General features: G+C 43.5%; 2 protein-coding genes across 2 annotated transcripts in view; both read right to left on the bottom strand.

Moving 5' to 3' along the window:
• The window catches only part of LOC111812275 (doublecortin domain-containing protein 2-like), a 128,626-nt gene extending 113,680 nt beyond the window's left edge, over window positions 1-14,946 (bottom strand). Inside the window, exons 1-3 of the mRNA XM_023699989.1 lie at window positions 14,786-14,946; window positions 12,657-12,711; window positions 4,115-4,277 (exon numbers count right to left, since the gene is read on the bottom strand). Of these exons, the coding sequence (XP_023555757.1) occupies window positions 4,115-4,277; window positions 12,657-12,711; window positions 14,786-14,802 (235 nt within the window). The 5' untranslated portion in view covers window positions 14,803-14,946. The remainder of the gene's footprint in view (window positions 1-4,114; window positions 4,278-12,656; window positions 12,712-14,785) is intronic.
• LOC111812276 (doublecortin domain-containing protein 2-like) overlaps window positions 14,863-17,661 on the bottom strand; it is a 68,453-nt gene continuing 65,654 nt past the window's right edge. Inside the window, exon 4 of the mRNA XM_023699990.1 lies at window positions 14,863-14,932. Within this exon, the coding sequence (XP_023555758.1) occupies window positions 14,903-14,932 (30 nt within the window). The 3' untranslated portion in view covers window positions 14,863-14,902. The remainder of the gene's footprint in view (window positions 14,933-17,661) is intronic.

Here is a 17,661-nt window from a genome sequence, read left to right as displayed (position 1 = left end):
TCGCATTTTAACACTTTGCCCTTTAAAAGTAGTTTTAATTATTAATACAATGTTAATCATAGCAATAAAGACAAGGCTACATTCTTTGGGGACTTTCTAATATTTCAAAATTAAACCCACTCTGTGTTCTGAAGGTTCTCAAAGCACAAAGTGTGTTCATGAATTGCATACTAATAATAGCAACAGATACAACCAGTCATGCAAAATGGTATTTCAAAGTAATCATCATTACTGTTTTTGCTCATCATGGAGAGTGCAGCTAGTTAACACCTCAAAAATATACCTCAAGGCGCTGCAATTCAAGTGGAAAGTGTAACAAAAACACGTGTTGGCCACTTAAGCTGGCATTTAAATGTGGCACTAAAAACCTAATTCACACCCAACTTCATCAATCACCGACCAATCTTACTTTGCATCTTGGCTACCAAAAGAAAATGGGATTTGTTTCCCTGAAGAAATATGTCACTGCTCTGCTTGAATTATTAAGCTTTACTCTTACAGAGAGAAATGGAATCAAAAAAAAAAAAAAAAAAAAAAGCCATTGGGCGTGGCAAATAGCTCAGCAGTTTAAAGCAAGTGCAAGGGCCTGAGTTCAGTCCCTGGTTCCACAAAAAAAAAAAAAAAAAAGGAATCAAAAAAAAAAAAAAAAAAGGAAAAAGGAAATAAAATTAGTCACAGGTTGCCCTCTACAGTCTCACTGCAGCATCGCTCATCCATGTAGCTCCTGATAACCGAATAGCAGTAAATAGCAGTAGCCAGAAAAGGATGCTGGGCGTGGCTGCTATCACTACCTGTATGTGAAACCAAGGCGAGAGCAGTAGATAGGCAAAGAATGCGGTATTAAATATTTGCATACTTTGACAAATGCTAGAAAATCATCAAAATGCTCTAACACTAACAGTTTACACTTGGAAATCAAACTGAATAGTTTGATTAATATTAAATGTTAAATAGAAAAAGCGACATAGATTTCATCTTTAAAACCCCCTTTGCACTTTATGTTTTACTCAGGATCTCGGCTGTTTCAAATTCTTGTTACTCTTACCTTTCCAAAGGACCAGAGCCCTGCTGACACAGAAACCTCAAAAGTGCAAGTGCAGTTCTAATGACTAAAATAGACGGCATTCCAGTAATGGGCAAGCTCAATAATAAATGAACATGAAGGCTCAATTGAGCAGAGGGAGAGACAGGGGAAAGGAGGAGGGCTTTTAATATTATAATCTAGAAAATTCTACAGCCAAAGGCATCTACAGAGACAGCATGAGAGAGAAACACTTCCATTTTCAACTCTATGGATTTAAACTGCTGTGCTTAAATATATCAAGTGACAGCTTAATCCAGAGTACTGCATAAGATCTGTTTTCATTTTTTTCTAGGAAAAAAATGTTTCTGGGAAACAAGGTTTCCTTTGCAGATTATATGTTCTTTCTATCATGATGAAGAGATACAAAATGCATTGTCTGAACTCTTAATTATGCCTTCTAGGGCAGTAGCACAAGCTGCTTGCTAGGGGGAAAAAAGTACCTAAAGACCTCCCATGAAAGGACCAGCCTTTGTCCTGGCAATTTTCAAGCTTATACTCAGTGCATTACAAAGCTGTATGGGAAAACGCCCTCTCAAGATGGGCAATTAGCTAAAACAACTGCAGATTCTCTCAAAACCAAGAAAAAATGATTTGGGGCAGCTACCTTTGCCTGGCACTTTAAAAAAATGATTTGCTTTGATGTTAGCTATAGTTTTATTATAGTCACCCCTGTACAAACAAATATTGTTGAAAACTATTTGTGAAGGCCAGGGAGATGACTCAGTAGAATAAGAGCATCCCTGACAAGCACAAGGCCCTGAGTTCGATCCCTGGTTCTGCCAAAAAAAGAAAAGAAAAAAAAAAGAAAACTATTTGTGAATTTCAACAAAAGCAAAAATACTTTCAAATAAAGATTGCTTTCCTCTGGTAAAAAGCTATGTCACTGTGTCTGTGTGTTCCCAGACCTCTAAAAACAGTATAACAGGACAAGATAATCATTTCCTTTCTTCCCAGAGACAGCTACTAAATCCAAAGACATTTTAAAAATATACTAGAAGTAGGAATTTGGATTTCCATAAGCTAATAAGAGCTTTAGAGACAATACGCAAGTAACATATCTATAAGCTTTTCAGTCAATAATTCATGAAAGTTTTAAATGGAATCCATTCTTAGTGGGTTTTAAAGTATTACTGGAACCTATCTATTTTTTTAACATGCATCATTCATTCATTCAACATTTATTAAGTGCCTCATATCTACTTGGCCTGTGCTTGTGATCAGGATTTTAAAGTCTAGCAATACCTAGCCCATGTTTGAGGGTTTCACCAACTAATGTACATTGATTAACACAAAGCCTCTTTTGTGTGGGAATGCTCCTGGTGCTCGACATTAGGGCCTTCATGCTGAGCTATGTCTTGAGTAGTTTTTAATTTTTTTTTTTCTTTTGAGACAAGGTCATGCAAAGGCAGTAAGGTGCTCATTCTGGACTCGAGCTCCTGCCTCAGCCTGCTGTGAGTACTGAGATCACAGGCGAGCAACATCTCACTGGTGAGGTTTTATTACATTTAATGTGCGAAGCGCAGCACATTTTCCATGCTAACTTTGTCCCTTTGGTTCCTGCCACACAATAGGCACTAATACAAATCTGTTACCTGCATTTCACCCCAGCTTCCTTGTTTCCTAGTTACTAAAAAAGATGGTATAGATTTGGAGGTTGTGCCAGTAACCAAACTCAGGACCTCATGCTTGCCAAGCAGTGCTACACCACTGACCTAAATCCCCAGCCCAGGACAAAATTTCAAGCAAAATTTTAAAGGTAAAATGGACATGAACCATGTATTAAAGGTAAATTATGGGCCCCAAAAAGTTAAGGATTGGGACAAGAATCTAAAACATCTGATTTCCAGTTAATCTCCATCACTAGAGATGTAAACCCCTCCCTTTCTTTTTGTTTTTGTTTTCTGCTTTTTGAGACAGAGTCTCTCTATGTCATGAAGGCTGGCCTTAAACTCACTATGTAGCCTAGGCTGGCCTGGAGCACCCAGGGAGCCTCCTGCTGCAGCCGCCCGCCCGAGTGCTGGTATTACAGGCATGCGCCACCGCAGCTGGCTTTTCCTCTTTCTTCACTTAGCCATGCATGCCTTTCTTCTAGTTTAGTCTCCTGTTCAGGGTCATCTCTGGAGTGGAGGTCATGCAGCTTCCAAAGCTGGGAAGCTGCACTAGGTATAAGTGATTCCAACATGACTCTGCTGGTCACTCATCAGCTTCAGCTCCAGGACAGGAAGTCGGGGCTGGTCCAGACTCTGAAGCCTTGACCCTCCATCCTCTCCCAGGCCCCATAGCAGGGGTGGAGGGGGAAGGAGGCACAGCACTGGTCTGTTCACAGCCAGCCTCACATCACTCCACTCTCACAAGAGTACCCCACTGAGAACATGCTGGGACTGGAACCAAAGCCAGCCCCTCTTCTCCAGGACCCCATGGGAACATCCGCCCTGGTTAGTGCATTATTCCTATGTTCACACCACTGACAGCTCTTGCGAATGACATCTCAGACCAATGCAAATGGCTCGCAAGTCTATACCGTCTCTCCTCTGCTGGTGCAAGGTGAAACTATATCATGCATTTTGGTGGAGATGTTACTGCTCATGAGTAAAGTTCCTGTGTATTTAGCGTTCTCTGATAGTTTTCCTTTGCAGGAAAGGTCACCTGCATCTAAATCGCAGTGCATGCAGCAAGGGCTACAGACCCACTAACAAGGGAGCCCCGTGTCAACAGTAGACCCTAAAGATGTGAATCAAACACTGTAGGCAGAGGCAGAGGACCGCAAGCTTTATCTTATCTAAATAAGAGCTATTTGACCTCAGAACAAATGATCTCCAAACAACCACTCTAATTACAAACAGGAACTGAGCCTGAGAACCAGCAGACCATCTCCTGTGTAAAACATTGGCTTTGCAAAGAGCGCCGCCTTCAATGGCCATATAGAGCATCTTTTCTGGGGACCCAGAGAAACAATTTGATAATTAAAAATGTAACGCTAGTTTAAAATGATAATATCCAACAACAACAAAAGAAAAATGACAAACTCACCACTGGGAAGAATTGCTTGTTGTGCACTCTTGGACTTCACGCTCTGTTTGGCTTTGAGAGCTTTTTCTGAATTTCCATTGCTCTTCTTCCCTTTCCTCTTCACGGGCTGAGGAGATGAGTTATCGCTGGATCTCACTGTTGACTTAGACTGGCGATCATTTCCCTAAGCGGAGAAAGAGTGGACCCTCAGCAAAGGCAGAGGAACTCCCTGGAGGACTCCTGGCCCCGACAGTGGATGGCAGGACAGAGTGGCGATGCTGGGACTGTACCTGACAATGCCACACTCACGTGAAGTCATCCTCTTGGAGGCAAGAGAGGAGTCTAGCAGAGGAGAAAACAAGAGCTCACAAGTGCTAAGCACTGAATATGCGCTAGGTGCACTTCCAAATGACTGCCTTCACTACTCGTGCCACCTGTGGGCTCACACTTGGGGCTCAGACCTGCCTAATGACCCAGAGAAGCCAGCAACCTCTGCGACTCTCTGCTCGGTGCACTTCTGAAGGATCAGCAGGGGCCTACAGGAGGAGGAGGGCAGTAACTTTCGGTTTAATCTGCTAATGTAGAAACATCTCCTTAATTAGCTATCACTATGCACACACAGCCCTGTGGTTGTAGAAATGCTCCAGTGTTACCTCATCTGTTGGTAACCAGCATGGTCTTCAACAGTTGCAGATGAAGGGGCAGGAGAGATAGCTCGACAGTCTGAGTGCCTGCCTGGCAAGTACAAGGACCCAGGTTCAATCCCTGGTACCACATGCTGTGCTAGCCTAGGAACACTAAGCATGATGAGCCAGCCACTGAGTCCAGGTGTGGTGGCTCACACCTGTAATCCCAGCTCTGGGGAAGCTGAGACAGGAGGATCGCTACAAGTGCAAACTGCATAGGGAGACCCTGTACCCAGTAACCAAACTCAGGACCTCATGCACCCCCTGTGCTGTGTACCCTGCCTGTTCTCTACTCCTGTAAGGCGACCAAGGTGATTACATCATCAATGATGGCCTCTGGTCCCCACATGGCTCTCACAGTGAAGACCTTGCCCCTGCCAACAGTAGGCACCTGGGCACAAGTGCCAGGGTGTTCTTCAGAGGCTCCTGGCACTGCCTGGGTACAGCCACAGGAGCCATATCCAGCAGTGGCCACTGTAAGGAACAGCTGTGCAGCTGTCAGGCACTGCCCACTCCAGTACGAACCCCCCTCCCAATGCAGCAGCCCTGGCTCGAAGGGACTCAGTGCTCACCTCGCCGAGTGTGCAAGGTGCAAGCTGCAGGTAGTAGAAAGAGTGTGAGTTTTAGAGACCCCCCAAGTCCCTGGCTCAGCCACAGCTCTGTCACTGTCTATAGGGCCATGGGCTAACTTCTCATTTATTTGAGCCTAAGTATCCCCATCAGTTGAACCGGCTTTTAGAACGTGTCTGTAGGTAAAATGTGAGAATGAAGGGAGATACTATAAAGGAAATGGTCCTCTGCTTGAGGATGAGTATCAGAGTGCTTTCTCTATGAGCAGAGAGTTAATGTCTTTTACTTTAAAATCACACCGAACTCACACAATAATGAATGCAATCTTTATGCAATATCTGAGCTAAGCTAGCATCTGAAAATAAATGTAGTGATATTAAATAAACATCTAGCTAGAAACCTATTATAACTGCTCATTTCAAACATTTATATATTCAGTCATCCAGAAGCATTTAAATGGTTTTAGCCATCACCCAATTAAGAATAGAAAAATCCGCAGCCTTACAAATGAAGTTATTTATGCTATTGTGTCATAGCCTACAAGAAAATTAATTATGCATAGATTTATTAACAGTATGGAAACTTGTCCAAATCTATAACACTTTTTGCATAATTTAATTTCCTATTCCAACTGCAATTCAAACATACAGTTTCCATTTAATTATTACATTAACTGCAACCAGATGTTTTTCTTCATTTTTTTTCTTTCTTTTCAGCAATTCTTTCTAGCAAGACCATAAGCTATCTGACAGAGGAGACAGTTCATATAATTACAGCAGAGATTCTAAAGTCATCAATCAAGCCTCACACTCCAGTCATCTTCAATGGATTCTATTCAGCCCAAGACTTTTAAATTGCAGACCCTTTAGGTGACAAGAACAACCCTTCGCAAGCAGCTAGAAGGTCCAGAGACTGTTGAACTAGGGATGAATACCGTACACTAATCTCTGCTTTGCTGGACACACAGGAAAGCTCTGATTATGCTAAACAGAAACCTTACTGGGATGCTCAAAAGGGTGATCAGGGAGCACTGAAACAAGACTAGTTGAAGCAAACAACTGCATCAGGTGCATCTTTCGTAGCTGACGGCCCCCAGCGAATTCAGGTTTGGGTGCTGATAATTAATCATCAGGCCCTCTGTGAGTAACAAGTAAATGAACCTGAGAGAAATAACTGTTCTGAGTTTCAGTTGGAAATAACTGAGATCTTTTTAATGAAAAAGAAAAATGCCTTGACTCTGTTGCAGTGTTCATAACATAAACACATTGAACATTATATATAAGTATATAAATAAGATACATAATGGAGATCAGAACACTTATTTTAATACTTGGTTGTACCAATTATATGTGACAGGTAAGTAAAGTATGTATAGTTAGAAAGGGGAGGCAGGAAGCAGGACAGAGCAGTCTGTTCTCTCTTGAGGCCTTGGACTGGACCTGTAATCTAAGGACACCTTTTGCTACTGCTATTTGGAGGACATAAGAGATAAAAGGGGCTTTGTCAACTCACACAGCTATAATATTTGGTAAGATTGAATACCTCATGTTCTACCTCCATATTAGCAGTGGTATCTGCCACATTTAGTAAGTATTGTTATTTACATTTTATAACTAAAGCACTTCACTGCTGAAGCCCTGATTTTCCTATGCACTGAAGCATTCTAATGCCTCCAAAGTAAAGCATCTCTATAGAGTATGTGTTATGTTTTGTGTCTAGTTGTCCCCCCAATGCCTCATGCAGTCATGGGGCAGACTTCTAGAGTTTGTGATTAACTCATGATCCACTGGGATTATGGGTGATCCAAGGCTGGGATTATGGGTCTGAGTATGGCTAGGATTAAAGGGGGTGCGTACTTCCCCCAGCCTGGGGCAGATAGCCTGAATCAATTTAAGGGAGTTCCTCTCTCTGGCACCATTGTTGCTGCTACTCCTCTCATCTTGATTCTCTTGCTTTTTACCACCACCATGAACTGCTGCCCTCTGCCCTGTGCCACTCTGCCTGGGAGCCAGCTGAGCATGGACTGAAACCTCCAGTAACTGTGAGCTAAATAAACATTTCCTTCCTTCATTTTGGGTGTCAGATATTTGTCTCAGCAATGAGAGAAAAGTAACCAAGACAATATGATTCCCTAAAACAGGCATCCCAAAGTAACAGCTTTATGGCATTGTCTCAAAATGGAAAGAATGAAAGCAGGCTAATTTTGTAGGGCATGCTATGAAAAGCAGGACCCCATGCTGGACTTCAACCACTGCCCTGTGTATAAAATACATGAGATATGGTTGAAAAATATGGCAAATGCTTAACATTAAAAAAATTACTATAAAAGACATTGCCAATAACCGCCCCCGCCCCCCCCACCCCCGCAAGCTGTTTATCCCATTGTTCTTGGTACTGTCTGAAGCAGTTCCGGAAGTCCTCTTTCCAGAGTGTCTGTAGCTGTGCTTTTGCGGCTGCCTTGATGTCCTAAACGGAGTCAGACTGTTTCCCTTTTTCATAGTCATTTTGAATTTGGAGAAGAGCCAGGAGTTACCCAGGCAGACCACTGACTAGGGTGGGTAAGGACACAGCCTGGTTTCGTGACAATGCCCTTCCTCCAGAGGGCCCTGGGCACAGCAGCATTCACCATATATGCGATCGCAGCTGAAGCCACTCACGCAAGGCAACATTCTAGAGAAACTGAGGTTTGGTTTAAATGTTTTAACATCCCCTGGGCTTTTTCCCAGAATCTAACCAATTCTGATTTCTCTCATTGCCACAGCAAACCCATTCCAGCCTCACAAAAACATGCTAGAAACAAGGGACCCTAAAACATCAAGTCTGTAAGTTTAGTGAGAGACCACCTGGGGGACGTGCTGCCCCCTCTCAGCACCCCCTGGGCTCAGTTCCTCCCGGTCGGTGGCAATTGACCGCATAGGAGCACTGGACTGCCATATGTTCATAACCTGCTTGGCAGCGACTCTGTGATAACCAGTCACGACAGTCATGCAGTGTTTAATAAAAAGTCAGAAGTCATCATAGGGTCTTGTACATTACTATTACAGACTGTTACACTGTATTACTGCTGCATGGTGCCCCCGCGGTGCTGCAGTCTGGCGAAGCTCGTGGCTGGTGCTAACACCTCTCTCCGGTAGGGGGCGCCCTGGCCGCGCGGCAACCCAGCCCCAGCCTTCCCGAGCGAGCGGGTCCCTTCCCGAAATCAACACAACCCAGACGACTCTTTTGCATCCTCTTTGAATTGAGGCCCAAACTGTCCACACTCGCTCATCGCCCCGGGGTATTGCTCTCAATCAGCATGACGCCTCCCAGGCTGTCCCAGAGCCAGGTTCCCGCGAGTCCCCTCCAGCCCCTTCTTCATGTAGCACAGCGAGTCCCAGAAGCCATGCGGAAAAGTAAATTCCCGAAGCCTGGCCTGTGTCCCTTTCCAGCAGCGGGTGGTTGGAGGGTCAGGCCAGCTGTCCTCAGTCCCCGCTCGCCCCGCCTCTGCTCCTACGGCACGGAGACCCCATGGAGCCCATGCATTAGAGGAACCGAGCACATTCATCCTTGCTAAATACCCAGGTGGCGACTCCCCTCTGTGCCGCTCCCTGCCCGTGTCCACCCCTGGACACCCCACACGCGAGTGCTCAGTGAACACCGGGGTGACGCTGGCGTCCGTGCAGAGCCTCGCCCGCCTTCCCACGCGCCTCGGCCCTCTCATGCTTTCTCCTCCAGAACCTGATGTGTTCTGCTCAGCCCCAGCTGATAACAGAGGCATCCTGTGTGTGCTGTCTCCTCCCCCAGGACACACCTTCCACACCCCTGGGGTTCGGGATCTCTGGACTCCACGCCCCAGAACAGGGCCCAGGACAGAACCCAGCCTCAGAACTGCAGCGGGACAGGGGGCGGGGGAGTCCATCAAGGACCCCTGAGGCAGAGTGATGCAGAGGCCACTGCCCTCGGGCCACTTGTCCCTGACCTGCTACACACACAGGGCCGCCAGTTGCCCCTCAGCCTCTTGTTTCTATTCTTGCCCCGCACTTCTCTGAGGACACCACAGTCCAAGGAGCTTTGGAAAGCATCCATTAAATTGTACTGTTCCCCTTCTAGTCCCACCCAGCACGCACCAAGGAGTACAGTCCAAATGCTGGCCCCGCCTGGTCCCAGTGCAATGGTCCCGCCTCTCCACCTCTCTGACTTGAGCTTAGACTGACCTGGCTGCCTGTCACCCACCTCCCGCACTGCTCTTTACCAGGGTCAGGTGACTCTGTGGCCTCCCTGTGAAGGAGTGGCCCCTTCCCATCTCTGTGTTGGACAATTTTATACAAATTAGTGCCCTGAAACATTTCAGCTTGCTTGTAGTACTGCCACCATCAGAAGTCATTTACATATTTGTGAACTGAAAGTCTGGATGTCCACCTGCAACACACACACACACACACACACACACACACACACACACACGGTCTAGACTAAAAGCTCCCTGGATCTGAGTCCCTATCTCTCTTAGCACTATACCCAAGCATCATAGAGCACTTAGCACTCGCTCAGTAAGTGCATGTTGACCAGATGACCAGGAGACCTGACCAGGAGTGTTGTGGGGACACTGTGAGCAGGGCACCAAACCTGTCAGTAGCTTATGTTTCCAAGCTGTAGCATGGAACTATGTTTGATGCTTTCCCAGTCTTTGCTTTCCACGGGACGGGACTATACCTTTCCGCCCTTTGTTTAAGAGTCTCTTCCTCAGTGGGGGCCTCTCCTGACACACCTGTGGCATTGTTTTACTGTGTCTCACATTCCTCTTTTTGTATTTTAGTTATATGGCGACTTGTGGAACCTTGGTTGAACCCTTGTCTCCTTGAGCACACCATGAGCACCAGGCAAAGCATGGTGGCTTTCTCTCATCCCAGTCTCCCTAGGGCTCGGTACCAGCCGGGCACACAAAGCAATGACTGTTACATGGGCCACTGTTCCCAACCAGAAGCTGAGAGACAGAAAACTGCAGGTGTGTCCTGGGTCGTGCATCTCTCAGCAAGAGATGCGTTAGAATTTTCACAGAAAATTTTAGATTGTAAATTTCAGAAGAATAGGCATGGAATTCCAAATTTCAGTGAGCGCGAGTGTGAAGAGTTGGGCCATAACCTTGGTCCTGGTGTCAGATTTCCTCATTCTCTGGGCCAGTTATCCAGTGACACTGGGTCTTTTTCAGCCTCACTCCTCAGTGAGAAGAGACGGGCTAATGGGCCTACACAATGAATTGGGCTATAAGAGAACAAAGCATGATTCCCTGACTCTATATTCATGAGTTTTGTGTGGCTGTCTCTGCTCCTCAATTAACACCATAGTCACAGCTCTGTCTGCCACGGTGACATCCTTGACAGGCCTCCACGGCTTGCTGAACACTTTCGCTGGATGTCATGATAACACTGCCAAGTGGACATGTTTGAAATAAAGCAGGTCATTAACTCTAGCATCCCCAGCTCAGAAACTCTGTGGTCACCTCTGACTTCCACTTCTCTCTGAGCCCTGTGTGTGGGCATCTGTCCCACAGGGCCAGTGCCTGAGCTCCAACAGACCCTGGGATCTATCCTCCCCTGCTGCATGTACCAGAGAAGCCTCGGACAAGTGGCTGCCGCTTTCTGCCTCCTTTATCATCTTAAAGGCGACTCATCAGGATACCAGCATTGGGGATTAAGGAACAAATAAAGAAAAGCAAGAGAATAGAATGCAATTCTCACGTTCTACATGCCTGGGTATCTCTAGGGGTTCACTCTTCAGCTCCTGAAGGAACATGGCACAGTATGGAGCCCTCAATGGTCACGGATCCCAGCCAGCATGGCCAATTGGCTGCCTGCTCAGTCCCTCCTGGTCCTCCACCTATACCGTGTGCCCCTGTCCACTTTCCCGAGTCTTAAATGGTCCTGAAGGCACAGCTCTGGCTCAGCTTCCTCGCTGCCAGCGTTCACTCTTCCCTTTTCCTCTAAGTACTCACTGACCTCAACATGTCTCTGATTTGTAGCTTTCACTTGCTTGTTGCCTTTACAGGCTGCCTCCTCTGTTTCTATTAGGTCCTGTGCTTCTTGAGGACAAGAACAGTGTCAGAAATAGGACAAGAGGCCCAGCTGGTGATTGCTCATAAACATCTGCCTGTCCTGCTGAGTTCAGCACTACTTGTGCACACCAAACTCATTTTCAAGAGTGTCACACGGCAAAAGGGGGTTGATGGTATCATTGGCCACTAGTCATTTTTCTGAAAAAAATCAGAATGTTGCTTTGTTAATTCAGGGTGGAATGAGAGATGCCACACCAGTGCTGGTCAGTGCTGGGGATTCCATCAAGAGGGAAAGAAGAGAAAGGAGGCTCGCCTAGAGCAGCCCTGCAGCAGGACATGAGGTCTGACCTGAGGGGAGTCTGGGCTCCCCTTGAAAATAGGTCTAAAAGTTACCTATTAACTGCTTGTCACAGTTGCTACATAATTAGTGTTTAATAAATGTTTGTGGAACAAATAATGAATGGATGATAAAGGGAAAAGATTTGGAAATAGATCTAAGAATTTGAAATGATTTTTAATCTTTTAGAGAAAATAACTGGGGATTACCATTTTCTTATCAAAACTTCCTTGTGATTCTTTTTCCGAGATAGAAAACAAGTGTGAGTTGACCACTGGTGTGACCTAGTAAAATGGTTCTTTTAACTGCATGTTGCTATTGCCCAGATTCCAACTATACCATAAAATATATTGGATATATATATATATATATATATATGCAAAAAAGAATCTGAAATCTATATTCTAAAACTACAGTAGTCCCTTGCTATTTCATGGTTCAACATTCATGGACTCAGTTTCACATGTTTTCAAAAAATATTCATCTAAATTATATATCACAGATTTTTTGCTATATTGAGGGTTTTTCAGTACAGTACAGTATACGTATGTTGTTAAAATGACCTAGGTTTACAAATTTAGAAAATGGTTAAGAACATTAGAAATGTTTTTGTAAGTGTGGGAAAGGTTTATAAGAGTGTGGGAAGGGTTTATAAAACCTTAAAATATATAAATACTAAACCAAATACAATGTTGCTGCTCTGCTGATCTTCACTCACTGCAGGGGCCTGGAACATAACCTCCACGATAAGTGGGGGAACTCTGTATTAGCTGTGTTTTGGGTCCCCAGTTATAACATTTAAGGTCTGGTGTTGGTTCCCATAATTGTTTGTAAGCCAGAAGAGTCAACTCTTATTTCTCTGAATTAAGTTGAAACCCAGAGGACTGTCTCACATCTAGAAATATAGGACATTAATGAGAAAAAGCTTCTGATACTTACACTCCCTTTAGACTTCCTCGATCCTACGATGGGAGGCAGTGAAGATGCTTTCTGACTGTGGAAAGAAACTGAAATTCAGACATCTGGATGCCATTTACAAATAATATACAATGCAAAATAATTGTCAGCCAAACCCAGGAGTCAACTGTTTATTGACATTTTGTGTCTATCATAAAACCTCCAAATTTCACTTCAAAAGATTTTTAATGTTTCCCTGTATACTATATTAAGTGATTCTTAAAAATAAATTTTACTAAAAAATAAATAAATAAATAAATAAATTTTACTTTAAAATAAATTTAAATATTTTCATCACATTTTTATTCAGATCCCCAAATTTTCTCTTTATAATTTAAAAGAACTATTACTCAAGCCAAGTACTGATTGTCAGGTTAGTTTAAAAAACATAAATTTAGGGGGCTGGGGAGATGGCACAGTGGGATAAGCGCTTCCCTGGCAAGCGCAAGGGTCTGAGTTCAATCCCCGGTTCCACCAAAAACAAAAAAAAAAACATAAATTTTCAGCCCTTTTCTGATGTCCACTATGGGGACATTTATAGTCAGGGAGGTTTCACAGCAGCCCTTGTCACCAAAAGTAAAAAATTCTTTTTTAGACCATAAGTGGCTTCACACAATGTTTATACTGTTAGCAAAAGACCCATCTGGACACTCAACTAAAAGTCTCCAAAGGTAGGAAACATAAACAAAGACAAATCTTACTAGCAGACTAAGAGGAGTAAGCTTTCATTTTCCTGCCAGGTACACACTGCAACTCAAATAGGGAACCCCGGCATCATCAGCAGAAATTGCTAAGGGGTTTTTTGTTTTGTTTTGTTTTCTTTTCTTTTGTGCAGAACCAGGGGTTGAACTCAGGCCCTTGCGCATGCCAGGCAAGCGCTTATTCTACTGAGCTATCTCCCCAGCCTTAAAGGGTTTGGATGAGTAAGGATCATTAGCAATAAGTCTGCTGGTAAATAATTCTAAAGTTCTGGGAAAATGCGTGCTCCTGCACAGCTCACGCACTACCTCTGAAATTGTCTCTCTTCTATGCCTCCTTTAGAGCCCTCCACCAGCCTCCCCACCAAGGGACACAACTTGTCAAATCATGGAAAATTCTCTGGGGAGAGTTCTTCTAACTCTACAGGGGACAACCTCAAAAACTTGGTTTTGTACAACAAAGTGGCCACAGAATCTCTGTGAAAAGCAACACGGAATGGACCTCAGGGCACAGTGAGCCGGCCAAGAAGTCCCAGGCTGGGGGTCAAAGTTGTCCTGCGCAGCACAGCTGAGCATCCACTGAGCTGAGATAAAGCACCTTAGACAGCACATGACTTCGCACGGAGACCAAAACACTCACAGAGCATGACGTGCAATCATAAGCGACATCCTTAACTTGCATGTAATAGACACTCAACTGTTAATTTGTACAAGTACAAATGATATTGCTTTTATAATTTACAGTTATTAAAAGAGGTGTAAAATGTTATGCTGAATTTTTTTCTTTAATACCTTTGGAGGCTTTTATCCAAACCAACTGGAAAAACCATTTGGTCTAGCTAAAGTGTTAAGAGACTGAAATACCTGTAAGGTTTACATAGAGAAGCTTATTGTCCTATATCTTCTACACAAGAATAAATCTTGCTATTTGCTATAAAGTTAGTACGAGGTGAAAAATAATAATAATAGACTGGGGAGATAAGCGCCTGCCTGGCAAGTGCAAAGACTGGGGTTCGATTCCCAGTACCACATGCCGTGCTGACCACCAAAACAGGGCATGATGGCACATGCCTGTAATCCCAGGACTGGAGAGGCCACAACAGGAGTATCACTACAAATCACTACAAATCTGAGCTGTGTAGCAGCTGTGACTTTGTACCAAATAAATGATAAAATTAATAATAATAATAATAAATACTACAAAAGTCTTTTTATAAATTGAAAAAAATAGATCTTTGTGTAATGGTTCCTATGCAAAAAAAAAATCAACATATATCATTCATGTGTGCTTTTCATTCTACACAAAAACAAGATTGTCAGTTATAGAAAATATAACTGTGGTCAGCAAAAGACCCAGTGCTATTTCAAGAGATAACTAAAGCCTGAAAAGTATGAGGGCACAGGAAGACTTACCCATAAGGCCTCCTCATGGTAGACTTGTCAAAAAGCAACTCACTGTAGGGCAATTTCTTAAACCGATCTCTGCCAACAGCCACGTAAAACTGTCCATTCTCCAGCTCCTCCCCGTTCTCAACAAGCTTGCCTTCTAAAGTATAAAGTCTGTCAAAAGATCAGCACCAACAATTTGAATTTTAACAAGTGTTGCAAGGACTGCTTTAAATTACAGAGTAAATTAAAACCACATGTTCTGAGGTGCATGTGTTATTCTCCTAATTATTGAACTATAAATGTCTCAGTGAAAAGCCTGCTCTATAATGTAGATCTGGTTACTCTCTAGACCTGGAAGACTTCATCCAGTAAGTGTGAATCCATGGGGATTCCATAGTGCTGCCATAATATGATTTTAGAGGAGGAAAAAAAATAGGAATGACTTGTACAGCCAGCTACTCAGGAGACTAGAGACATCAAGTTCGAGGCCAGCCTGAGAAGCTTAGCAAGACCTTGTTTCAAAATAAAAAATAAAAAGGGCTGAGGATGTAGCTCAAGTAGCCCTGAGCTGCAACCCCAGGACACTGCCAGCACCACCACTCCCCCAAAATGGTGCTTTAAATAGAGCTCAGCTACCATGAAAGATGGATTTTTTCTACTTACATTTGTGAACACTGTTTAAATGCATTTTCCCAGTATATTTGTTGGGTGACACGCTGCTGGGCACATTCTGTGTAAAAAGAACCCTCAGGCAAAGTATCACAACTGCCCACAGAGAGATTTGGTTGGAACCAACAAGGTTTGAGGCAGAGAGGAGGACAACCGAGGCCAACGGCACTGATGTAGAACTGCGAGCCTTCGATCCCGTCTTTCCTGCTGCCTCCCAGCAAGACAGCTCATCCCACCCCGCCCCCACCCCACATCCAGGGGTTCACAAGCACCTTCCTTTACTCCAAAACCACTGCGAACCACAATTAATGTATTACTTATTAAAAGAACAGTGATAATTTTACTAGATGATCTGAAGTGCCCACAGACCTTTTTTTTTTTTAAGGAAGGAGCAAGGAAAGGCCACTAGAAAGCTAAGCCAGGGAACCAACACGTAATTTTGAAGGTTGTCACAAGTCAATTGCTGGAAGGGTTTCAAAATGACCATTCGTTCCCAGCTTTCTTACATTACGTATTAACGGTTACCAACTTCTGCATAGTCAAAAGGAAGAGTATTGTGCTGTCTGTTTGCTCACTGACTACATAAATGGCTATAACATATGCAGCCCTGAAGAGCACTAAAAATAGTCACAACTCCCCTGAAACATATTTGTCCCATAAGCACAGCAGAAGACAGCAAAGCCTCTTGTTTTACTGCGTGATACCTCTGCCTCACAAGCCTAAATATCGACACAACCCAGATTGTCGGTTCTCTTGTCTCTCCCCAGACCAGGGTTTCTGAGCAGCAGAACAGTTCACATTTTGGACCCAAGGCTCTTGGTTGACCAGGGAAGAGGGTGTCCTGTCCATGACCAGACACTAAGCCACACCCTTGGTTCTGCCAGCCGGAGGTGGCAACCACTCTCGTCCCCAGCTGTGACTACCAAACCCAGCTCTAGACACTGCCAGCTGACCGCGGAGGAGACTGCGCCTAGCTGCAAGTGGCTGGCTGGGAGCCAGACATTCTTCTTTCCTTTCCCTTTACACTGTTTAGATCTGAATCAGTAGTTAACTTTTATAGCTCTAAATGAAAGGGCAACATAGCGGTGAACTCAAAAATATCCAGCTAAGATTCTACTAGTTTTTTTTATGAGTACCAGACAAAGAATATTAATGATCACATCTTGAAATCCTGGTCTTTTAATAATTAACACATCAAGCATAATTTCACTTTCTTGCATATCGCTGCGGTTAGCCTGCTTTCTTCCTTTGCTACAGGACACAAGAATTGTAAACTTGGAGTTGAACCCATATCTGCGGGATGCCCGATACATAAGTGCTGATGCGTACGAAGGCTGCTAATGTCATGCTGAAGAACATCAGGCTTGTCCCAAACAAGCCTCAGCCAAATCAATTCTCACCCGCCTCTGGCCTTACATTAAGAACTAAGTTTCTCTAAGTATTTAAGTGTTTAGGAGACATATGGTTCCATTTCTATATCATACTTGCATATATTTTATCTCTAAGTATGAATTTATTTATATAAATGTGCATATATACATGTATAGATATGGCACATATATAATAAATATGTATTTATATGTTTGTCCATGAGAAGATATACTGAGACATGATATTATATATATGCATATATATATTTCTTTGAGTACTTTATCATTTATTGGGTGAGAATGTACTTAGGCAGATATCAAAAGACACTATAATCTCAGAGTCAGATAGATCTAAAATAGTAAACTTAGTGATCATAAAGAGTGAAAATTTGACCACATTGAAATTCAAATGGTTTATAAGCCAAAGAAACATTAAGAAAATACATACTGGAAACATTTAAAAATCACATGAGAAAAGACCAATTAAAGGACACCCTAAATCGATAAGACAAGTGACAATGTACATAATGGAACGTATATGCCCCTCATTGACTTAGAGAATGTCTCAGTAATTAAGAGCACAGATTCTGGAGCCAGATTGCCTGCTGGGCTTGAATCCCAGCCCTGTTTTTCACTGTTTGCATTATCGTAACTTTCCTGCTTTCTCTGGCATTTCATGTCTAAGGAAGTTGAAAAACACTACTTGCTGCATCCGGTCCTGAGTTAGTAAAACCATAAAGCACTTGGAATAACTCCTAGCACACAAGAAGCAGTTAAATGCGTGTTGTGTATCAAGAAAATAGACATCGAGATGATAAAATTTACTCAATATCAATGAAAAGACAAAATGCTGGGTGTGTG

Source organism: Octodon degus, unplaced genomic scaffold (assembly GCF_000260255.1).
Source record: "Octodon degus isolate 3935 unplaced genomic scaffold, OctDeg1.0 scaffold00119, whole genome shotgun sequence".
NCBI lineage: Eukaryota > Metazoa > Chordata > Mammalia > Rodentia > Octodontidae > Octodon > Octodon degus.
Note: the sequence above shows the minus strand (reverse complement) of the source record. Positions and strands in the feature narration are given on the sequence as shown.